At 47.2% G+C, this 23985-nt stretch overlaps 1 protein-coding gene and 1 pseudogene across 1 annotated transcript in view; both read right to left on the bottom strand.

Moving 5' to 3' along the window:
• Positions 1 to 23376, bottom strand: part of LOC114689783 (gasdermin-E-like) — a 48036-nt gene extending 24660 nt beyond the window's left edge. Inside the window, 3 exon segments of the mRNA XM_028864213.2 lie at positions 7742 to 7934; positions 12353 to 12581; positions 23079 to 23376. Coding sequence (XP_028720046.2) covers positions 7742 to 7934; positions 12353 to 12365 — 206 coding nt within the window. The 5' untranslated portion in view covers positions 12366 to 12581; positions 23079 to 23376.
• The window catches only part of LOC114689781, a 110623-nt pseudogene continuing 106140 nt past the window's right edge, over positions 19503 to 23985 (bottom strand).

The raw sequence follows: 23985 nt of genomic DNA, 5'->3' as shown, positions 1-23985 counted from the left end.
GCGCACGCCAAGACCACAGTGAGGCAAATCTGTGACAGTGAAGGGAAAATGGTCCTCATCTTGTGGCCAGTATCTGACGACAGAGTGATGGTCATGGTAAGCCTAAGTCCTCAGCTGTTCGTCTCACTTCCCCTGATGGCACAGGCTTAGATCAAGGTCCGTCGCCCTAGGAAAGGATGGGTGTGGCGCAGTAAGATGGCCATTTACATAACTCCACGGTGAGTCAGTGACCGTGTACTGCTATAGACGCTTAGACAATTGCGGTACATTGCTCTGCTTTATTAGTAGTTTACCTTTACTCTGCCCCCGGTTTGTAGATAAAGCTTCCCACACATGTGTACACACAAAAACAGTCAACAGAGGACTGATACTATGCTCAGTTTTATCACACGTTCGAGAACCTGGACCATGTTCCCTGGAGTTAGGAAAGGTGCCTATAGTGTTCTCTCTCTCTCTCTCTCTCTCTCTCTCTCTCTCTCTCTCTCTCTCTCTCTCTCTCTCTCTCTCTCTCTCTCCCCTCTCTCCCTCTCTCCCTCCAGTTCTCTCTTTCACTCAGTTGTGAAGAAGATGTAGATGACTTCATGTTTGTAAATTGCAAAAAGAATTAAATCTGGGGCCTGATGTTAACTGCTCATTATTCCTCAAGTGACTGGACTGCCCCCCACCCCCACCACCAACACCTGCTCCTGATGCCTCCATCCCCGGCATCGGACCTTCATCACACAGAACAACCCTGGGAGACCAAAAGGGAAAATGACTAAGCAATTACAGATGCTCACCCTTTGGGGTTGTGTAATTAATTAACTGCCACCAGGTGATGTGGCGCAGCAAGCCAGGAAGATGTGAAGCCGGATGAAACCGAGCAATGAGGTGAATGCCTGGATCATCTCTTGGGAATTTTCTTCCTTTTCAGCTGCGTGCATAGCAGCTGGACTGGAAAAAATCACATGGTTTGTGGGTCTGGCCTTAAATCCTGAGTCCAGGCAGACTAATTAATTTCTGAATTCAGCTCCTCGTATGTAAAGGAAGATAAACCAATTCTTCTTTCAAGCGTGCAGTGCTCAGATGCTGCCAGGAGGAACCCGTGGAGAACAAGAAAACACAGCAGATGACCCCTCAGCACACCCAGCACCCCAACAAGAGGGTGGGGATGTGGCTGTTAAGGGGGACACTGGGTCTAGGCGGGGACATGAAGGATAACTAGGAACTGGCTGGGTGTGGCAGGAAGAAAGGGCTGTGTGGATGGAAGGAGGGAAGGAGCCTTCAGACAGGACGGAGGAACTGGAGTCAGTGACAGGCCTGAGGCCTGAGGGGAACATGGAGAACAATGGTTCTACAGAGGGAATGTCGGACTGTGTGGCCAAGAGGCATGCAGACCACTTCCTGGGCAGGGAAGGCACACCGGAGGATGAGCTGGCAGTGATTAATGACATGATCTGATTGGCTGTCTGTGGAGGAGCCAGAGATGGAAAGGGCCAGAGGCGGGCTGAAGAAAGGTCAGGAAGGGGGGGGGGATGAGAGCAGCTCCAAACCAGTACCTAAGAGCGAGAACCAACGGTGAGAAATGGGTGTAAAAGAGGTGAGGAGGAGCCATGTCCCCGTCCCAGTTTTGGTTGAAGCAGATGAACACTGCTCACCAATGAAGCTCCAAGGAGGGATTGGAGAGGAAGAGAGGCAATTCAAAGGTGGGTGTTGTCACCCATATCACACTCTGGGAGCCCAGGGGAAAGACACACAAGCCACCTGGCTCCCAGCTCCTGACTCAACCCGGGCAGTTCAGCTATGGAAGCTAGCTCTCGTCACCTGGCACTCACCCCCAGGGAGACAGCAGCTACACGCGGGGGCACCACAAATGACACACAGCAACTCGGGGCCAGCACCCCCTGCTTCTAACCCACAACTCCTGCCCCATCTCAGCATGCTAGGCACGTCTCTCCTCCAGGCGCACTGACCTCCCCCAGGCTTGGTAGCCAGGCTCTACTGTGTCAGAAGTGAACCCACTCACAACCATGGTGAAGGAGTTAAGGGGAACTTAAGATGAACCAGGGGCAGCTGTCCGGATTGTGCTTACATTCTCATCTAATTCTCAGAGAAACACAGAGACCATTCTTGCTAATGAAGTTCAGGTAATGAAGGCAAAGAGGATGGCTCCTGGGTATTGATTCTGATTTAAAAATGTCGGAGGCCAGGCATGGTGGTGTACACCTTTAATCCCCGCACTCGAGCGGTGGGCAGATCTCTGGGTTGAGCCCAGTCTTGTCTACAGAACAAGTTCCAGGACATTTAGGGCTACACAGAGAAACCCTGGAGAGAGAGAGAGAGAGAGAGAGAGAGAGAGAGAGAGAGAGAGAGAGAGAGAGAGAGAGAGAGAGAGAGAAGGAAGAAGAAAGAAGGAGGAAGGAAGGAAGGTAGTTTTGTTGAGCTAGATAGGAAGTGGAATATATTTATTACATTATTCCTTAATCTACATTAATCCATACTTTCCACAATTATTTTTTTCATTTTAAAAAACAGACCTTCCAGATGTGATGGTGCACATCTGTAATCTGAGCACTTGGGAGTCAGAGGGCTGGCCTCCATAGTAAAATCCTATCATACACACACACACACACTGAACGTCGTTTACCACCCAACCACGGGTCTAAAAACAGCTGTGAACACTAGGAAATGAGCATAAGGTGTCTCTGCTGGCTGTGCTCACCCTGACCTTCGAGGGCTCACTCAGGTCATTCCCATCATGCCCCTGAAGGAGGAACAAAGAGGAAGGAGAATAAAGGAAAAGAGTGAACGGAGGAGTGCAAGAATGAATTCACGACTATAAATGCACGTTATCAATGCACAACTATCAATGCACGGTTATCAAATGCACGACTATCAAATGCATGACCATCAAAATGCTATCCCTGCCTATGGACCAATCCCATAACAAGACAGAAATCAAGTGTCAGCAGGAAGACAGCACTCACAAGAGTCTCCGCCTCCTCCAGCTGTGTATGTTTCTGAAACATTTCAATATTTGAAAAAGAAGTGGGCTGATCAACATCCAAGCGCAAAGTGTCAGAGGAACCAGCACTCACAAGAGTCCTCCGCCTCCTCTAGGGACCGAAAGAGCCAGAGCAGGGCTCCATTGTTTCATACAAAACAGTTCGAATAATTGTAAGATTTATCGCCACAAACCTCATTCATTATCAATTTATAATTAATGGAGAGTTCCTCATCAAGAACCAATGTATTACCATATACATACAGAAAACTATCCTTTACCAACCAATCAAAAACCGAAAGTACCAACAAAAAACCAAACAAAACAACCCAAACCCTCCATGCGGCCATAGCTAGAAGCAAGGCCCAACCTCAAAGGAAAGATCTGGTGTGTGCCCACTCACATCTAGAAACTTCAGAGATAGCTCCCGAAGGCCATGTAGGCTGGGGAGTGAGGCCAGAGGCTGGCACGACCTACTAAGTCCGTCCAAGTTATTTATGCGGAATGAGGTTCCCCGATTCTGGGAGGTTTGAGGCAGTCAGGTGCTCGCTGGCGGGGGGGGGGGGGGGGGGGGGGGGTGTGGTGAAGTATGGCTGCTTTGCTTAAGAACAGTGACAAGTGGCGCTGGACGACAGAGACAATACAAAGCCTTTCTAGAGAGTTTGTACAGAATAATATTGGATATGAATACTAAAGCAAATCCGTGTTTTAGAAATTCTCAATACATTTGTTTCCATTTAAAGAAATGGAAGGCATTTGTCAGATAGTTTCAAGAATATGTAAGCTGAACCTATGGCTCATTAGAAGCAATCAGCTCCAGGTACCTATAAGCATGATTGCCCAAACTCTAAATGAATCTTCTATATACATGGGATAGTTTCCAAGAGAGAATGGAGTTGGAGATGTTATATTTTTGCAGACAATACAATTAATACTTGGAGTTTTTTCTTTCTCCTGGTGCTACCTAGGTCAGTCCGGGGACCTTAGGCAAGCTCAGCAAGTGACTGTCACCAAACTACACACTAGCTCCAACACTTGGTTTTTGTAGAGCCTACAAAACTTGAACACAGATGATACTTATCTAAATGACTGAAATAAAAATGCCTGGCTGCAAATATGCCCTTGAGAACATACAGTACTGAGGCCATCACTGTGACTGTGCCCAGGGCCACAGCTGCATCCACAGCACCTTATCAGTCCTGATGATGTTCCAGGAGTCCAAAGATGGGCAGGACCACACAGATAAGAATTTATGACTCTAGTATGAAGGCACAGCAATGCTAGCTTGATGGCTATCATCCTGAGACGGAAAGAATCTCCCATCCTTCCCATGTAGCTTACCTTTAGCTCTCAGCAAAATGTACAAGGGGGTGACTCTGTGATAAGGCACCTCCTGGGTCCAGGGACTGCACCTGTTTTTTTCTGATTTTCAGTGTTGGGGATGGAACCCAGGGCCTAGTCATGCATTCTACCACTGGCTACATCCTGACCTATAGTCTTTAACATGCTCCTCATCGCTCAGCTACTACCCCCAAACCGCGCCTTCTCCCATGACACCTGCAGTGATGGGTGAACTGTCTTCTCAGGCGGTCTCAACCCATCCAGGCATGTCCCAGGGGAGCAGGCCTGCCTGACCCTTCCCAAGCACCCACAGCAGACAGGGCCCATCCCACACTTCACCCAGAAACACCTTCAGGGATACTCCGCATCACATCCAAATCACTTTGACCTCGACTGATTCAAGCAAGATTTAGAGGAAAGAACAGAAGGCTTGGAACCAAGAAATCCTGGCTTGGATGCCAGCTGCAGCACACACATCTGTGACTGAGAACCGCTTCACTCACTCTCCTAAGCCTCAGTCTTTCACACACAAACGCAGTCAGCTGTGCAGAGAAAATGAGGCGATAAATACCCACTGGCTGGCACATAGTAGTGCCCTGAAGGTGATCCTCCCCGCTTCTCCTTTTCTGTTTCCTCTTAGATTTTTTTTTCTCCCACACTGTTCACAGGATCCCCACCCCCACGCTCCCCGTCGGCAGTAGCTTTTACACCTGAATCACGGAGACTTCCTTTAAAATCCTATATCAGGAGCTGTGATTGCAGAGCATTGGCTAACCCTGGTTCCTGAAATAGAAATGACAAAACTGCACATCGAAGCTAAAAGGGGGGTGGGTAGAGAGTGGGGGACCAAAGACCCTGGACTCCCGAAGCCTTCCTATCCGCTCTCCTCCATGAACAGTGTCACTGGATTTAGCAAAGAAAATGAGCATCGCCCAGTTAGATTTTGATTGCAGATAAACAATATTCCCCTGGTGTCCACTGCAGAGAGAAGGAAGGTGCCATTGTTGACAAGAGCAACCCGAGAAGGAACTAAGATCAGCCTCAGAGTGACTGTGCCTCCCACTGCCAAAGAGAGTGAGGTCCTGGGGGAACCCTGGGAAAAGCCAGGAGGTGCCAGATACATGATGGTGCTCTTTCAGGTCCGCTAAACAGGGCAGTTACAGGTGCCTAGCTTTGAAGTCTAACATCCAGCCTGTACTAAATCTGCCCACCAAATGCTTGACATGCATGTTTCATGGCACTTTTTGTGTATTAATTTAAAACATAGCTTTGTTCAATAAGCATGTCATTCTTAGGATTCTAAGATCAAGGACTTACTATTTTTGGTTTTATGTTTTTGCATTGTCAGGGCTAGAACCCAGGGCCTTGCATGTGCTAGGCATGTGCTCTACCACTGACCTACACCCCTAGGCCTAAGAACATTAGAAGAGACAAACTGCCTACACCTACATACAAATGACTTTTCCATGATGAATATGCATTTGCATTTGAATTCTCTGTCTTAAGGGGAAAGGGTAATAAAAATTACACATGGAGACGCACATACGGCTCAGTACGCATCTCACTGAAATGCCATCTCAGTCAGCCCCCTGGCTTCTGCCCATCCATTCTCTTCTCAGCCCAGTTGCCAAAAGAATCCGTTTAAAGAATAAGTCAACATGTCACCTTCCTGATCAAAATCTCCAGGGACATCCCATCTTACTCAGAGTGAGAGGCAAAGTCTTTCCAGTGGCCTCTAGGTCCTAGGGGACCTGCTCTGCCCTGACCTCTCCTGGGTCACCCTGGGGCAGCAGCTTTCCTGGTCATAGCACACAGCATCCTTGTGAAGGGCCGCATTTGTTTTTCCTTCTTAGAGGCTTTATTCTAAGACCAATTTCTCCAGTGTCTTCTCTGGCCTCACTGTAAAACCATATCCTCCTTTGTTACATTTTCCCCCGTGGCTCCAACCTCATCAATCTATTTCATGTTTTATTTAACTACATATTTGGAATCTCTCCCACTAGAATTTGAGCAGAAGTCACAGCATTTTGCTCCCTGCGGCATCCTCGTATGGAGAATATATCGCATTCCGTCAGGAGAATGACTTGTTGACTGTTGAATTGACACAAGGCAGAAAGTCAATGATGATGAGTTATCATGGGATAAAAATGAATAACACAGGATTTCCTTCAAGATTTGAAGTGGTAAACCAGCTCTTCTTCATGAAATCCTGCACTTGCTCTCTTCCTCATGAGAAAAATGCAAAGACACAAAGTGGACTTAGGAGCTTCCTGCTTCTGGAATTAATACGCAAAAGCATGAGGCTGGTGATGTGGTCAGCTCTCGCCCAGAGTATGTGAGGCCCTGGTCCAAGCTCCAGCGCTGAGGTCAAACAAACAAAACCATCGCTGATTCTTTGAACAGGGTGTGGTAGCACAGACCCGTAACTCCAGCACTCAGAAGCCTGAAGTAGGACAGCCTGGGCTACACAGGGAAACTGTCTCAAGTAAATACAGAAATGGAACAAAAACCCATAAGCAAATCAGAGGCTGGCAAGATGGGTCAGTGGGTAAAGTCACTGACCTGACCACCATGACTACTGAGGACTGTGGTGATATATTGTGTCCCCAATATAGTGTGCACCCTAATAAGCTTATCTGAGGATCAGAGGAAAAGCCAGCCACTATAGTAAACATAGAAGTCAGGCAATGTAGCTCACGCCTTTAATCCTAGCATTTGGGAGGCAGAGATCCATTTGGATCTCTGTGAGTTCAAGCCACACTGAGGCATGGTGCACATGCCTTTAATCCCAGCACTAACCATAGAGGTCTGGAGGTCTATACAGACAGACAGGAAGTGATGTAGTTGGGCAGAGAGAGGAAGTGAGATGGCAGGACAGAAAGGCTTATAGGCGTGGATATACAGGAAATAGGTCTCTTTGGAAGCTGAGGAGTTGGTGAGGTGAGGTTGGCTGTGCTTGTCCTATTCTCTGATCTGTCAGCTTTCACCCCAATATCTGGCTCTGGGTTTTTATTAATTAGACTGTTTAGCAATTCATCTTACAGAGGACCACATGGGAGTGAACTGACTCCAGCAAGTTGCCCTCTGACCCCAATGTGTCTGCCATGGAACATTCCCCACCAAACCCACACATGTGAAATAAATTTTTAAAAAATGCCAAAGCAGGACTCCATCTTTCCACTGTTGCCATTTCTCTTGAACTAATATACGGAGTTTCCCAGGTCTCACTCTCAGATAAAAAAACAGTCAGTAAATTGTAAATAAAGAATGTGCACTGAGAAAGTTTCAGGACCACTGGCATTCAACACATGCTGTTTTAGTAGTCCACATCAGCAGCCTTTTGGCCGAAGTCCAGTCAGACGACCTTCAGCCATAAGATGTATAAAGGCCCACCATGCAGAACAGAATTCCCCTTACCTCCCGACTGCATCCTGGATGAGCTGCTGCAGGTCCACCTCCTGCTTCCTCAGGGTTCCAAACGATGAGCGACCCTCCACCAGGCCTTTGCCGCCCACGTTCAGCTTGACCTTCCCCACAACCGTCCCGATGCTCCCGCTCGTGTGGTTCTCAAACCTGCTTTCATATTTCACGAAGTCTGACTCCACAACCACTGGAAAGGACAGAGCAGAGGAATCCAGAAGCAGTTAAGACACCTCAGTGTTGTGGGCTGCCCAGCTTCCCCCGCAGCCTCATGGGAAACCCACACCAGCATCCGATTGGAAATCGGGTAGCTGTGCCGGCATAGGTATAAGACAGTCCGCACATCTACATGCTGACTGAGCACAGCTGTGGACAGAGTCCAGGGTGCTTAGCACCTCTTTAGCCACTGGGGTGGTTTATATTGATTCTCAACTGGAAAGGATCTAGAATTACCCAGGAGACAAACCTCTGGCCATGCCTAGGACAGAGTTTCTAGATTGGGTTAATTAAGGTAGGAAAACTCCCTTCTAATATGGGAGGCACCATTCCACGGCTGCTGTCCCAGACTACACAGACAGGACATAGTGAGATGACTGCAGACAGGATGTGACCAGCTCCCTCCTTCAGGCCTTTCTCGCCATGATGGATTGCACCCTCAAAGTGTGAGCCGAAATAAACTCTCTTCGGTTGTTTTTGGCCAGGAATTTTTGTCCCGGCAAAGATCAAAAGTAACTAAGATGGCCACCAGCTGTGGTAAAGATGGAAAGGGACGAAAATGGAGGATGATGGGTGATACCTGTGCCCACATTACTGCTGCCAACCCCAGGGGAGCGACTTAGCATGGCAGATCCTCCCGGACAGTTCTTGGACATCCTTCCTTCCCACCACCCATCCTAAGGAACAATTCCCTGGTCCTGCTTAACATCTCCCAGTGACGTAATGTTTACATTATATCTGAGCTCTAGCCAGATGTCCAGTTTCTTGCCATGTTCGTCACCAGGCATGCCACGCCCTCCGTCCCCTCCCAAAGTGCACAAAGCCCCACTGGCCTTCCCTCCTGGTTTTCCAGACTCTAAGGAACACAGCCAACCTGGCATTCCAGTGTCATCCAGTCAACTGGGAATTGCCTTGTCCTACCACCAAGCTATGACCACACCTAAGTGAGGGCTATCGGGGTGCCTTCAGGGTCCACCCTCTGCTCAGAACCCTCATGTGAACTAGCAGCCTTGGGTTTGGGTTTGGGTTTGGGTTTGTTGTATGTATGTGTGTTGTGTGTGTGTGTGTGTGTGTGTGTGTTGGTTCTTTGTTCTCTCCCCCACACTTTTCTCTTTTCTCCCTTGGGTGAATCCAGGGTTTCATATATAGTAGTCATATATTCTACTACAAACATATGCCCCCAGGACACTGTCCTTATTTTAATCTATCAAGATACAACTATAAAAAAAAAAAACATAGCCTTGATCACCACCTTTGGTAGGGACACATTAGGAGCCTGTTTGGGCATCACACTCTGCTTTTCATGTCCTTCACCCAAGCCTCTCCTAGGCTCCTGACTGATCTTCAGAAGGGGTTCCAAACCACCTGGAGCCTGACAGACTCCCCCCGACTCATCCACTCCCAGAAGCGGGGAATGTGTGACAGGAACCACAGGCCAAGTACAACCTACAAAGGCCCCTGCCTAGTGACCTACTTACGTCAGCTAGTCCCATCTCCCATGGCTCCACTGCCCTCAGAACAGCACCATGAGCTTCGGGCCAAGCATTCCAAACACTAGACTTGGAGGTGATGTTTTAGATTCAAAACGTAATAGTCCCCAGAATTGGTCACATCGCAGATAGGGAGAAATCGAGACTACACACATGAAATGTCACCCTAGACACACCTGCAAAAGATGTCACTTAGAGTTCTTCATCTAGTTATCATCTAGTGATAGAAGGGAGCATTGAGCCACCCACAATCCAGTCACCATCATTTCCCCTCCTATCCTTAGCAACACTCACGCCAGGGGTTGAAACAAGTGGGGGAAAAACAACAATGAAGTCTCTTGAGTTTGCTTTCCCAGCCATGACTCCAACAGGACTCAGGGTCGAGCCTGAGCTCTGACCTCAAATGATGGCCGTATTCAAGAATCTGTGGTGACAAGTCTAACTTAAGTCTGCATGGTCTTTCAAGATGCTACAAGTTATCGTTTCAACATCAGAGAGAATCCCAGTACTCAGCAGTCCTAGGTGTATTTTATGATGTTTTCCCTCTCATTCCAAATTGTGCTTAGCTATTTTACTACTCAGAAGAGGTTCTACCCTCAAGAACATATATCCGGGGGGGGGGGGGTGACGGTTGATATTGTCAACTTGACAAGCTCCAGAATCACCCAGAAGACAAGTTTCCAAGCATGCCTGAGAAGGGTGGTCTAGATTAGGTCACCTGGGATGGGAAGACTCATCCTGACTGTGGCAGCACTATTCTGTGGGGGTGGGGTCCTGGACTGAATACAAAGGAAACAGACAGCCAAGTGCTAGAATCCATGGCCTCCTGCTTCTAGCTGTGGATGCAGTGTGACCAGCAATGTCTCAAGCCCCTGCTGCTGTGACTCCCTAAAACTGTGAGTTAAAATGTGCTGTTTCTTTCTTAAGGGGCTTCCTGTCAGATATTCATCACGGAAATGGGGAAGGCAGCTAACGTTGGGGATGACATGATTCAGATCAACCCATCCTCCCATCCCGTGGCAGCTCCGGTGACCGGCTGAGGGCAGCATCCACAGGAAGGCTCATCTGGAAGCAAGTGTGGAGACTGCAGACCCAAGTGAGCGACTCTGGCTCCCTTTCCTTTTAGTAGATATGCAGTCGCAAAATGCTGAAACTTTACTGTGAAGGAGAATTAGATTTGGTTTCATCCAGTAACTAACAACTGTTGATACTGTCACACATCATTGTGTTCCAGGAAGTAAGCTAACAAGGAGAAAGCAAGTTTCCAAACTCTGGTCCCAGAAACCCGAGAAAGCATGCTAGTGTAGCTGTTTCAAAAACACGGTAAGAATCACAACAAAAATGTTCACTGCAGCCTTATTTATTAAGCACAAAATTGGAATAATCAAATTAGGGTATATATATATAATATATATAATATATATATATATATATATATGAATATTATGTATTTGCTGAAATAGAATTAAAGTATCTAAATCTACAGAGGAAAACTTACATAATATTAAATAAATGAGAAATATATTAAAATTACATACAGCATGTTTCTGCTTCTGTTTGTAAAGACTATTTTGGTGTGGGGGCTGGGCTCTGAGAAGGAGCGGTCACTCACTGCACAGGTGTGAGGACCTGAGTTCAGATCTCCAGCACAGACATAGAAAAGTCCAGGCTGGACTAGCATGACCCAGGCCCAGTGAGAGCCTGCTCTAAACAATGAGGTGGAGAGTGACAGAAGACACCTGCTGTTGACTGGCTGCCAACATGCACACACACACACTCACACACACTCACACATCACACACACCACACACACACACCATACACTCACCATACACGCACACCATACATACACACCACACATACACACACACATCACACATACCACACACACACCCCACACCTCCCACACCACAACCCCACACACATCACACACATACACACACCACACACACACACACATACCATACACACATACACCCCAACCACACACATCACACACATACCACACACACCCACACACACATCACACCATACCACACACACACCATACACACACACATCACACATCACACACACACACCACACATCACCACACATATCACACACACCCACACACACACACACCACATACACACATCACACACACCACACACACACCATATACATACTACACACACACACCACACACACACACATATCACACACACACCACACACACACAAAACACACGCACACCACAACCATACACACACCACACACACACACCCCACACCAACACACATCTCACACACACCACACATAACACACACACACACCACACACACACACACACACAACACGAGTTGGAGGGAACGACAGACAGACAAAGGTAAAAGAGCAGTGGCCCAGGTGCCCTTCCACAGGTCCAGTGAAAAGTAAACCACAGAGTCCCAGTTCGTAGGCAGGGACTTCATCAGCTGCCACAATAAATGCCGAGCCAATCTCTTTAGCAATCCCTCTACAGCCACTTTTGGGCCAGAGTGGGAGACTGCCCTGCTCCCCTCGGGAATCATTATGTAAGAAACAGAACTCTTCATGCTCCTCTGGTCAGTCTGCAGCATTTTAGTCTCAATACTAAACCAAATTTTGTATGAGGAGCCATCCCACTCTGCCAAGTGGCTCTAACATTTGCAATGAGCACAATGAACTTTTATACCCAAACAGACTATCGCTTTTACAACACTAAGGGATAACATTTCATTTCAGATGTGCGTAGTTGTGCTCATTAAGAAAGGCTATCCTTTTATACCAGAGAGCCAAGGAAAAGGAAGAATTCAGTGTAAGGCACCACCTCCAGTCTAGATGCCTAGAAGAGCCACTTCCTGTTTGGGGACCAGACACTGAATCTTCACAAGGAACATACCTGGACTGAGCATTGCCCCTCTGTGAGAACATCTCCCAGGGTGACAGACAAAAACTGGTACTTGGGTCTCTGCCAGCACCAGTATCTCTTCTTTTTGGTCACCAGACTCAGAAGCTGCAGCTTGTCCGAGTCATTCAAGTGTGAGACTGAGATCAGGTCCCCTCCAGCATCCACTTCTTTGAGGAAATTCCGAGTCGCTTTGGCAAACATTTTGTCAGGTTCGGATTACCTGAAAAATGAGATTAGCATAGAGTCAAATATGGAGTTATTTGTGTCTTTTTTTCTAAAATTATCATATTTCTTTATAGTTCCTATAGCTAATGTGAAAGAATGTGTCCTCTCTGAGAAACCATCTGATGTGAGTTCAGTTGATGATAATGAAATCAAATCAAAACAGGGAGAAGCTCAAACACAAGAAGATTTCAGTCGGGATAGGCTAGGAGGTTATACTTCCAAAACAAGCAACCCCGAAATCCCAGTGGCTTACAGCCCTGGTTCTCAGCCTGTGGGTCGCAATCCCTTTGGAGTCACCAAGTGTCACAATCCCTTTCACAGGGGTCACCTAAGACCATCAGCAAACACAGGTATTTACATTACGATCATAACAAGGAGCTATTAAAAGGTCACAGCATTAGGAAGGTTGAGACCCATCAACTTACAACAATACAAGTTTAGTTGGTGAGCTGGGCTTGATGGTACACATCTGTAATCCCATGGAGCAGGGCGGCAGAGTAACACACTCAACGGCAGCCTGGTCTGTATGTGGGTTCCAGGCCTGGACTCCATCCCAGAAAGAAACTATTTGTTGCTTATACTGCATGCCAATAAAGACAGAACAGGAAAGGTCTGCGATTTTTCATTTTATTTTGAAGGGTTTGTGTGTGTGTGTGTGTGTGTGTGTGTGTGTGTGTGTGTGTGTGTGTAGACAGGGTCTCATATCTTAGGCCCATGCTGGCCTGGAACTCATTGTATAGCTCAGGCTGGCCTGGAACTCTGAACAATCTTCCCACCTCAACCTTGGAAGTTCACTGGTATTATAGGAGTAGCCAGCACCTGCTTGAGAGTTTATTTATTGTGGACATTCAGATGATCAAAGGGAAACTACCATCTTGGACAGTGTCAATCATTATACAACATAAAAGAGAGTTCTAGAAGGTCTCACATTAGCAATTAAACATCCCGGCACAAAAGGTACTGATAGCATGTTTACTTAGAACTTGTCAAAACACGGATTTAACCAACCTTGAGAATGGAGACTGCAACCTACCAAGAACCGGCCAGTCAGAGACCTGGGAATATTTGTTGACATAATGAGTTCCAAACATTCAATCAACAGCAGATTGGTGTATTAAAAAATAATTGCATTGTATTGAACACGTGTAGGCTTCACCCTTAAAACAATGCTGTAGTAAGCAAAAGACCAATTTTATAAACAACGTACAGGTGATTTAATACACCAGATGCTGTGTGTAGGATGTGTGCAAACTGCACCATTTTGTTGGCTAAGAATGATGGTCCCACATTGCCAAGTCCAGCATGGCTTGATCTCTGGAGACCGCCTCAGTCATTGAGGAAATGGACAGACACACAGACACATGTTCAGAAAATCTGGTATCAGGTGGGCTGTCTCTCCCTGGCGGAACAGCATCTACAGCAGCAACTTGGAAACTCAGAATGTTGATTTTATATATCTGAAATCCAAATCGAGGGGCTGGTTCATTGTACCCAGCTGAATAAGAGGCAGGCTCATGGCAGACAGCTGAAGAAGAAGATGGATTTAGTCAGTCTTGGCAGGAGGGCTCCACAGGGAAGCAGCCTCGGTCTGGAGTCATCCGGGAGGAGGAAGCTGGGTTGACAGTCTGCACACACTGTCAGCTTCCGCACTTGGCAGAAGAGGGCTTTGCCATCTCACTCTGAGCCTCAGAGGTTTTCCCTTCCCAGAGGTCTGAGGCATCAGGTCTTGGCATGGTTGTGCCCCAGTCAACAAGACACACTCACTCAGAACTTCATCTGCTCCTTACACATTCACTCAGGTTTCCTCCACTTCCCTCAGTGGTACCTAGGGACCACTGCAGTTCTGTGAAGAAGTCAAAGACAGATTTTCACTACATAGTGTGATCTTTCCTGCTCAGAAATGAGTACTAGCTAGCTATAAATTTTTAACCCAGAAATAACAGTATAGCCACACTTTAGCTGGAGAGAAAAAGGAACCCGGGAAGATATAAAGGGAAAGTAGCATATTTAGTGGGCATGTAGGCTAGTGTAAGTTGCCAGCTTTATGGAAGAATACCCTTGTTCCTTCCTCATAACAACATAAGAAAAAATTGGTAATAAATTGGGATTTCTTTGAAGAAAATAAAACCATAAAATGGTAGGAAGTGCAGAGAAATATTTTTTTGCAATCATAGGATAAAAGGACATTTATAAAGACAATTGTAATCTGAGTAAATATTTGCAATATTATTTCAAGAGGATTTATTTCAAAAACAACTCTTAGAGGCCAGAGAGATGGCTCAGTGGTTAAAAGGACTCCTCTGTTTCAAGCACCCCCTTGGAGGCTTACACCTCTTGGGGAATTCCTTTTGAGGGGGTCTGAGGCTCTCTTCTGGCCTCCTACACACTGCAGATACCTGGCCCACAGACATACCGTGGAAACAAAACACCCCTATATAAAATAAAAATAAATAAATACCAAAACAAAATTTTACAAATCAATACTTGAGTAGAAGAACACTAAAAATTGTATGTACCACACATAAACTGAACATAGTTGTATATATACAGATATGCACAGATTTCAAGCCACATATTTTAATATTGCACGAAAAAATTGAAATGAACTAATTTGCTTGCTGTGGATATCATTCTGTATAAATAAAACACTGATTGGCCAGTGGCAGGCAGGAAGTATAGGCAGGACAAGGAGAGAGGAGAATTCTGGGAAGTGGAAGGCTGAGTGAGGGAGACACTGCAGCTGCTGCCAGGACAAGCAGCATGTGAAGACGCCAGTAAGCCACGAGCCACATGGCAAGGTATAGATTTATAGAAATGGATTAATTTAAGATATAAGAACTAGATAGCTAGAACCTGAGCCATTAGGCCAAACAGTTTAAATAATATAAGCATCTGTGTGTTTATTTTATAAGTGGGCTGTCGGACTGCCGGGCTTGGCAGGACCCAGAGAGAAAACTCTCCAGCTACATTTGCTTGTTAATTTTATTTTTGTTTCTTTGATTTTATTTAGGCTTTTTTAAAGCTGAGTATATAACATCCTAGGCTAGCCTCAAACTCATAATCCTCCTGCTCATCCTCCTAGTATTGAGATTACCATGGTAGCCATCACGCTCAGTGAAACAGCATAATGTTACAGCTAACTACAAACAAGTAAACACGTCTGATGACAAGAGCTGGCGTTTGTCTGTATTCTTGCCCTGGAACTTGGCCAATCCTTGGTCTCCAACACTCCTGGAGTTTAACAGCTGGGTGTAGACTTTACCCTGTCTGATTCACTTTCTTCACCACTCGCCTTCCCTGGGTTTCAGAAACATCTGCTCTCCCACCTCTGCAAAGCACCTCTTCCTTCGTCACGATGAAGCAGGAGCTGCTTCAGCTGATTCTTGTATAGTCAGGGTGAAAATAAATGTTTAGAAGAGAAGCAAAGTTCCTGTTTGAACACGGCCTGCAAAATACTATGACTAAGGCGCTTGCCTTCAATGGAACATTCACTTATTCTTTTGCCAAACTGTTAACTGAGTCATTCATTAAGAATTCTTGCATACACACTAGGTTCTGGGTTGAAGCACTTAAAAAACCACTAGGTTTATGCTGGGTTTGGTGACTCATGCCTATAATCCAAGCACTCAAATAAGCAGAAAGATAGTTGTGAGTTCTAGACCAGTAGACCTCTCTGTCTCTGTCTCTGTCTCTCTCTGTCACACACACACACACACACACACACACACACACACACACACACACACACTACTTTATGGTAACTATTGGCAGATAATGGTGGAGAAGGAACAACAGAAAAATCCTGTCCATTCAAGCGGACAAGGCCCCAGTGTGCTAGGCAAGTCTGTGGCCTCCAGGCTGCACTTTGTAGCAAGGAGAATCCGTGAGGGTTGTTGTGACAGAGCAGCATTTACAGAAGCAGGGGCCAAGGTGTAAGGGAGACCAGGAAGGCAAGGAAGGCTATCAGCAAGTTTCTAGTGTCCACGCTGGTGCTCTGCCGCCACCGCACCGACAGACTTAGAATGCTTAGGAGGCTTTGGGATTGACGAGCATTGTAAGACAGAGTTCCAGAATGGGGACATGACAGGAACAGGCAGGGAAGTCCCCTGGACCAGAGCCTGAAGGTCCATATACCCCTGTGCGAGTGTCAGATGAGCAAGATCTATGAAAGGGTGTGACCAGAGAGCAAAGGGATCAGCAAAGTCACTTAGGTCTTCTAAACCACACAGTGAGGTGAGGGCAGGCAAAGGCGCTTTGCTGCAGATCTGACGATCCCGGTTCAATCCCAAGGCCCACAGAGAGGAAGGAGGAAACGGACACCTGTAAGTTTTCTTCTTACCTCCACAGCTGTGCGCGAGCGCGCGCGCGCGCGCGCACACACACACACACACACACACAATCCATAAATGCAAGCAGGGAGTGGGTAGGAGAGAAACAGCTTAGAAACGGATGCAAACCTATGGTACTCTAAACTGTCAGTATCCTAAGGGGGGAGATGCAGGCTTGGTGAATGCACTAGAACTGTGGTTGGGTGACCAATGATGACACAGGATAGGAGACCCACGAGGACGTCCTCCAGACAGTCCAGGCAGGTGGTGGGTGACGAAACGGCTCAGCCAGTCACCAAGAGATGGATTCAGGAAATTGAGGGCAGCAACTGCCACGGCTGTCCATGGAACAAGATGAAGGATTTGTTGTACCCAAAACAAAGAACTTTGAACAAAACTGGGTCTCCCCTTTGGTGTGTGAGAACTCATCCGGATGGTAGAACAAGCTATTTAAGTTCGCCCTTGATGTTGGATTTTTTTTTTATAGTCTCTAGATTCTTTTCTGAAACAAGCTGAATGGGAATTCACAAACCCATCTTCACATCAAAAGGGTTTTCTATGGTGCTGATGTCAGGCTTGCTGTTAAAACAAAACAAAAAATGGAATCCAGCTGCTGTGAAGGCCCAGCTGTGGGAACAGCACCAACTCCCCCAGAGGGTCAGCGGGTGAAGGGAGGGCACTTAAATTCATTTTTAGTGGGACTTTTTCTGCTTCCTCGAACAGCAAACCTGGCCAATTTCCTTCTTGACAGACTAAGTTGCTTAGGGAGTTACTGGGAGCCTGCTGCTCTGAAGGCCTGTCAGACCCAGGCTTGGCCAATCACGGACTCCGTGAAGATGCTCTCCTGGTGCAGTTAAGGCTAGCACTTTCTTTTCTGTGCATGTGGGTAGAATTTATATGGCACCAAAATCTATACTCCAAAAAAATGCTAAGCACCCTGAACTTCCATTCCCGCCATGCTCTCCTCCGATTTGCCCATCACACCCTTCTTCTACCGTTATCTGTGTGTTTCCTTGTGTAAATACGAGTGTAAAAGTCTGTGCATCCTCACACTTGTTTTTCTTATGTAGTGGTATAATCTATAGATTACGCAACACAAGCATCTTCTTGTTTACAGCTGCATACTACTCCTTCCCTGGGTGTGTTACTGCTGATTGGCTCCTGTCATATGTGGTTCAGCAGTTGATTTATTTTTTTTCCAATTTCTGCTATTTGAAAAATACTGCCATCCAGATGTGGTGGCTTAATCCTGTAACCCCAGTACTATGAAGGGAGGAGTACTAGAAGAGGGCATTGGGTCCCTAGAACTATAGTTACTGAAATGGGAGGATTGTCATGAGTGTGAGGTTAGCCTGGGAAAATAGTGAGTTCCAGGCCAGTGTAGACTATAGAGAAACCATATCAAAAAAGCAAACAACCAAACAAAATACCACTAAATATTTCCTTCATAGATAGATGACTGGATTGGGAGACTAGCACCCTGAGTAAGAGATTGCTCAACAATGGGTAGGTACATTTGTGACTCCAGAGCATCTTTCTTCTGCAGTCCAAGTAACAATGTAACTGCTATTACAGACTCTGTCAAAATGTGTTACAGGGTCTGTATTAGCAATGATGGCCTCAAACTTTAGAATCTTTGCAGTCCGGAGGTGAAATTGAATTTCAGTGTAGACACAGATTGCATTATTTCAATACAAAGAAAACCAAACATCTGATATTTTCTTACAAGCCTTTAAAAAAAGTTTCTCTCTTTCATAAAAAGCTGTTGGCTTTTCTATTGTTTTTATTTGTTCGTTTTATGTGTATGGCTGGTTTTCCTGCATGTTATGATGACTATGTACCATGTTTTATACCCAGGAAGGCTAGAAGAGGGCATTGGGTCCCCTAGAACTATAGTTATTGAAGGTTTTGAGCAGCTATGTGAATACTGGGAATTGAACCCAGGTCCTTTGGAAGAGCAGCCAGTGTTCTTAACACTGAGCCATCTCTCCAGCTGCTGTTGTTTTCTTTATATCTAGGATTTTTTTGTTTGCTTTTGCTATTGTTGTTGTTTTACATATAATCTTACTTTTCAACGATGCATATTTGTATGTGCTTGTTTGTATGCCGTGTGAGTCCAGAAGCCCTTGGAAGCCAGGATAGGTCTTCAGCTCCCCCAGGGCTGGAGCCTCAGGCAACTATGAGTCAGCCGAAGTGGGCCTCAGAACCAAACCCAGGTCTTATGGACGAGCACTAGGCACTCTTAACCACCGGGCCGTCTATTTCTCTAGCCTGCTTGTTTTGTGAAACAGGGTCTCACAGTGATCCCAAGTTAGCTCTCACCTCCCCCCACCCTCCAGTCTGACATTACAGGCATGAGCTACCACACCCAGCTACCACACCCAGTTACAGGAATTTTGTTTGTTCTTAATGGTTTGGGGACAGAGTCTCAATATGTTCAGACTGGCTCCAAATCCACTATCCTCATGACTCGGTCTCCCAAATATTGAGATTACAGATGTATGTCATCATGCCTAGCCTGGAAACTTTTGCTATGAACAGAGGCATCAGGCAAACTACAGGCGAAGACATTCAAATGCAATCAAGTTTTACGTCATGCCATTAGGAGGCCCCACATTGCCACAATCATCTCGATCACCCGAGGTAAACTGACTAGTCAACGGAGATCTAACATGCACAGCTGTTTCATAAGCGAAGGCGCTAGAATGACGGTTCTCAACCTGTGGGTCTCGACCACTTTGTGGGCTGCATATCAGATAGTTATATTACGATTCATAACAGTAGCAAAATTATAGTTATGAAATAGTGACAAAAGTAATTTTACAATTGGGAGTCACCACAACATGAGGAACTGTATTAAAGTGTCCCAGCATTAGGAAGTGTTTATCCTGAAATTCGCCAGAAAAGCCAGTTCTATCATTTTGGCCAAATTTAAGCAAGCTTTTATTAAAATTTTAAATACTGACCAACATGGAACTTGGTCAGGACCATCACCTGGAAACTTTACAGGTAAATGGCCCCAAGATCCATGTTGACAGAGCTTATACGGGTAAACCAACAGGCCACTTTCTCATGAGGTTTTTTTGTTATTTTCTAAGAGCTACAACTCTCAGAATCCCAGGAAGTTACCTGGTCCCTGGACAGGTGTTATCTTTCAAGAACTCCAACTACCGGGACCCTAGGAAGTTACCTGGTCTTTTGGGCAGGTGATGCTTACAGGTTAACTTCGGGTGTAACAGAAGGTTGAGAACCACTGATCTAGAACCTGATACAAGGACCCCACATTGCCAATACACAGAAACATGGTTAAGTCTCAAACTACCAGAAGTCACACTTCAAATTCAAATTTCCATAATGCTCTAGCTTGGAAGTCCATGACAATAAGACTCAGGGCTATGCATGTAAAAAAAAAAAACCACAGGGCTTCACCTGAACCCTCACCCAGAGCTTAAGAATTATATTGGCAAGCTTTATTCACCTGGCTGGCTGGCGGGCTTCCCAACCAAAGCAGACTAGAGCAGAGGCAGCCCATGTGGATGTGGTTAAGGACAAAGGAGGACTCTTCAGAAAAGAAGAAAGCAAGACAGCATTCAGAGTTGGCCAAGAATATTGGCCATTGGCTCCTGGGAACAAGGAATCTTGAAAGGAATGGCTAAGGTCGAGCGACGGTTGTATGAGAGAACCATGCCAGTGGGTCTGATTCAGTCTCGGGGAACACTTGACCTTGCGTATCAAGGGACCTTGTTCTTGCTCACTTTCTACTTAAGCTTCTTTTTCCTCCTCCTCTTCTGGTTTTTTTTTTTTTTTTTTTTTTTTTTTTTTTTTTGAGAGAGCGAGAGAGTTTGAGGCTGGCCTTGAACTCTGTAGCCTCCTGTCTGTTTCCCAGAGGTAGGAATAGGTTTCTTCTTCTGGTCTTGCCACAACAGGACCGGGGTTCTTGGGAAGAGACCACAGCAATGGATACACCAATAAAGAGCAGGGGTCAACACGTACTGGGCTCCTGCTCATTGCCAGGTGCCGAGCAGGATGCCTTTGTGTGTTTCCTCATTTACTCTCCAACTCTCTGAAGCAAATGTTTTGCACATATTGCAGATGTGGAAACTGAAGGTCAAAAATGTTAAGTAATTTTCCCAAGATCTTGACAAACAGTCGCCTGTGAAGCCAGCCTGGTGCTGCTTAGGGGTGGACTTGTGTTCCCCCACTGAACGTGAACAGGGCATCCACATGAGTGAGACCACTATAATCACAAATCTTGGCAAAAAAAAAACCCATGACTACTCTGGCACCATGACCAACTACAGACCAAGCACAAATGCTCTCCAAACCACAAAATGGCCAATACCACCTTCCTCCCGGTCCTGCCTGTAAACTGAGGCTGCTTCGTGACCAACCCCAGCTTCAGCCTAGCCCTGACAGGCTTTCCATCAAGCAATGGTTTGAGAAGAGATGCAATCAGAATCCCCGCCCCTTACAGTTAGCCTCTAGTCCGGAGCAAAGACTTCTCTCTGAATCACTGGCAAGCCACATTCCCCCCTTGCTACAAGGAGCAATAAAATCCAGCAAGGTCCAAATCCAGTAGCTTTGACTAGGGGACCTTGAGTATCTACCAAGAGAATTAGTACTGAGCCAAGAAGATCCCCTTGAATCCAGAGCAGGTGCTTCTGACCAATCCGTTCTGCAACCCTGGTCAGCTTTTTTTTAATTTAGCTGCATATGATCCATCTGGGAAAGACAGTGTGTGTGGAAAGGCCAACTTTAGTTACGGTGGAGACAAAATCATTGCCTTGAAAAACGTATCTCTTCACCAATAGTATGTGAAATAAAGAAACAAATGATGATCAGAGGACAGGCGTGAGTCTGAACCGGCAGACTGAAGCAGGCGGCAAAGGATGTGGAGTGGAGGAAATGAAAGACTGTTAGGGACAGAGGAGGCCAGGGCTGTGGTGTACAGCCTACAGGTGGGTACTTGGAACTAGAAAGGCTGAGACAGGAGAATTACAAATCCAAGTCCAGCCTGGTCATCACGGGGATATGATGGCTTTAAAAAATGTTTTAATGAATCTTCAAAGGTAAAAGCAGCTGTGGTTGACTGCACACAGCTGTAATCCCACCACTGTTCCGGGAGAGGCAGAATGTTCAAGGGCAGACCAGGCTGCCAGGACACTTAGCTCAAAGATAAACGCGAAGATCCAGACACATAAAGCGGGGACCTCTCTAGCAGGCATCCACAGAGCTCAAGAACAGGAACACCCGTGGACACGTCCTCTGAGCGGGGCAACCTGGGCAGGCAGTCTGGGTCAGTTTCCTCTCTCAGATCTCATCAGGAGTCGGGGCCCAGTTTCTCCCCAAAGCATTTCTTTGTAAGAAGTGCTTGTGGGTGATGGATGTTGAAGACGATTCATTTTATCCTACATCTAGATGCTGTTCCTCTAACCTTTCAGCTCTTTGCCTTCAATTCCCAGCTAGCTCTGCCTGGGGCGTGACAGCCCGGGCCCAGCCGCCCCAACATATCCTTTCTCACTTCTCTCCCAAGTCTCATTCAGACTCCCAGTGAGTGGGTGACTGGCAGGATGTTTTTTGTTCAGGCTCCAGCAAAGCCCTAGAGCTGCCCAGGGAAAGAACCCCTCCCCAGTCCCCATTCCGGATTGAGGCAAAAGGGTCCAGTGCCCAGGTTGGATTCAGTTACCCCAGGCCTGGCCGCACCCAACCTGCCTCTGCCTGCCTCTGGCCTTTCTTCTCCTACATGCACACGCCTGGATCCTTCCAGACACCGGAGAGAGAGCTCAGAAGACAAAGGATGGATATGGGCGATGGATACGGTGGGGACATGATGAGGTGGGGTGCTAGAGAGCACCAGCGGCATTTGCCACATTCCAGGACTACCGGGTGGCCACAAGCATGCTGGGAAGAGGCAAGGATGGGATGGAGACCTGGGCGGAATCGGACTACGGGCAGGACAGAGCAGCTGTCCCTGCTGAAGGGTGGAGGAGAAAGGGGGGGGGGGGGCGATTGTGCCCCAATCACCGGCTTCGGGAGGGAGCAAGGGGGTCCCCAGGGAAAAGGGGAGCTGACAGTTTGCCCCAGGCCGGGATACCACGGAGGGAGGAGGGGAGAGGAGCACAGGCGGAGCCCGCAGCACGCGCCCGCCCGCCGCCGCCACTTACCCGCGCGCTGCAGCTCGGTCCTGCACGTGCTCGGTTCCTGCAGGCGCGTTCCCGGGACTCTCAGGCGGAGGAGCAGGGCGGGCCGGACCTTTGTTCAGTCCTGCCCCAGGGAGTCTCAGCGGGGCCACAAGCAGAGGCACCGCGCTGGAGGCGGGGCTGGACCCGGACTCGGGGACCCTGGCGGCAGAGGCAAAGGCGCTCCAGGCAGCAGGGAGGCAGCTGCTGACAGACACTGCCTCTCTTCCTTCCGGGGATACCGGGGAGGTTGCCAACTGCCCAGGTCAGGCTTTGACTGAAGCAGCTGCTCCAGAGGAGGGAGGTGAGGATGAGCTGTGGGCTACTGACCACAGACGCCTCACCCCCTACCTCCCCACCCCCTCCCCACCCCACCCACACCCACCACCTTCCCCACACCCTGTCATGCCACCAGTAGGGTGTGAGTTGGCACAGTGGCCTTACAGTTCATCCAGGGAACTCAGTCCTTGGCCTTGGGGACCCTTGCACTTGCTTGGGGATTGGTGTTGTGAGGGTGAGCTCCCTGAAGGAGAACCAAGCCTGCCACCAGCGGTGACAAGGGAGGGGATTAGAGCAGAATGCTGTACAGTCTTTGTAGGGTGTTCTTTCCTGTGCGGTGAACAGCAGAAAAGAAAATCCGACCCCCGACCCCCAGTCCCCAGATTTACACTCAGGGAATACAGCATTTCTTAGGAAGGAGCCCGGCAGGCGGCTACAGAGGAGGACTCTCCATTGATCACCTCACCACAAAGCCTGTCCTCGCCATTCATACTACTAGGGACCACAGGGACCCTCTGTAGCTCCTTACACACTTCACGGTTCTCCTTTGCCCCAGCCGCCCTCACATCACTACGCGTATAATACACAGTTCTTCCCTACGTTTTCATCTCAT

This window comes from Peromyscus leucopus, unplaced genomic scaffold (assembly GCF_004664715.2).
Source record: "Peromyscus leucopus breed LL Stock unplaced genomic scaffold, UCI_PerLeu_2.1 scaffold_137, whole genome shotgun sequence".
NCBI classification, from domain to species: Eukaryota; Metazoa; Chordata; class Mammalia; order Rodentia; family Cricetidae; genus Peromyscus; species Peromyscus leucopus.
The sequence above is the reverse complement of the archived record's forward strand: the minus strand, read 5'-3'. Positions and strand labels throughout refer to the sequence as shown.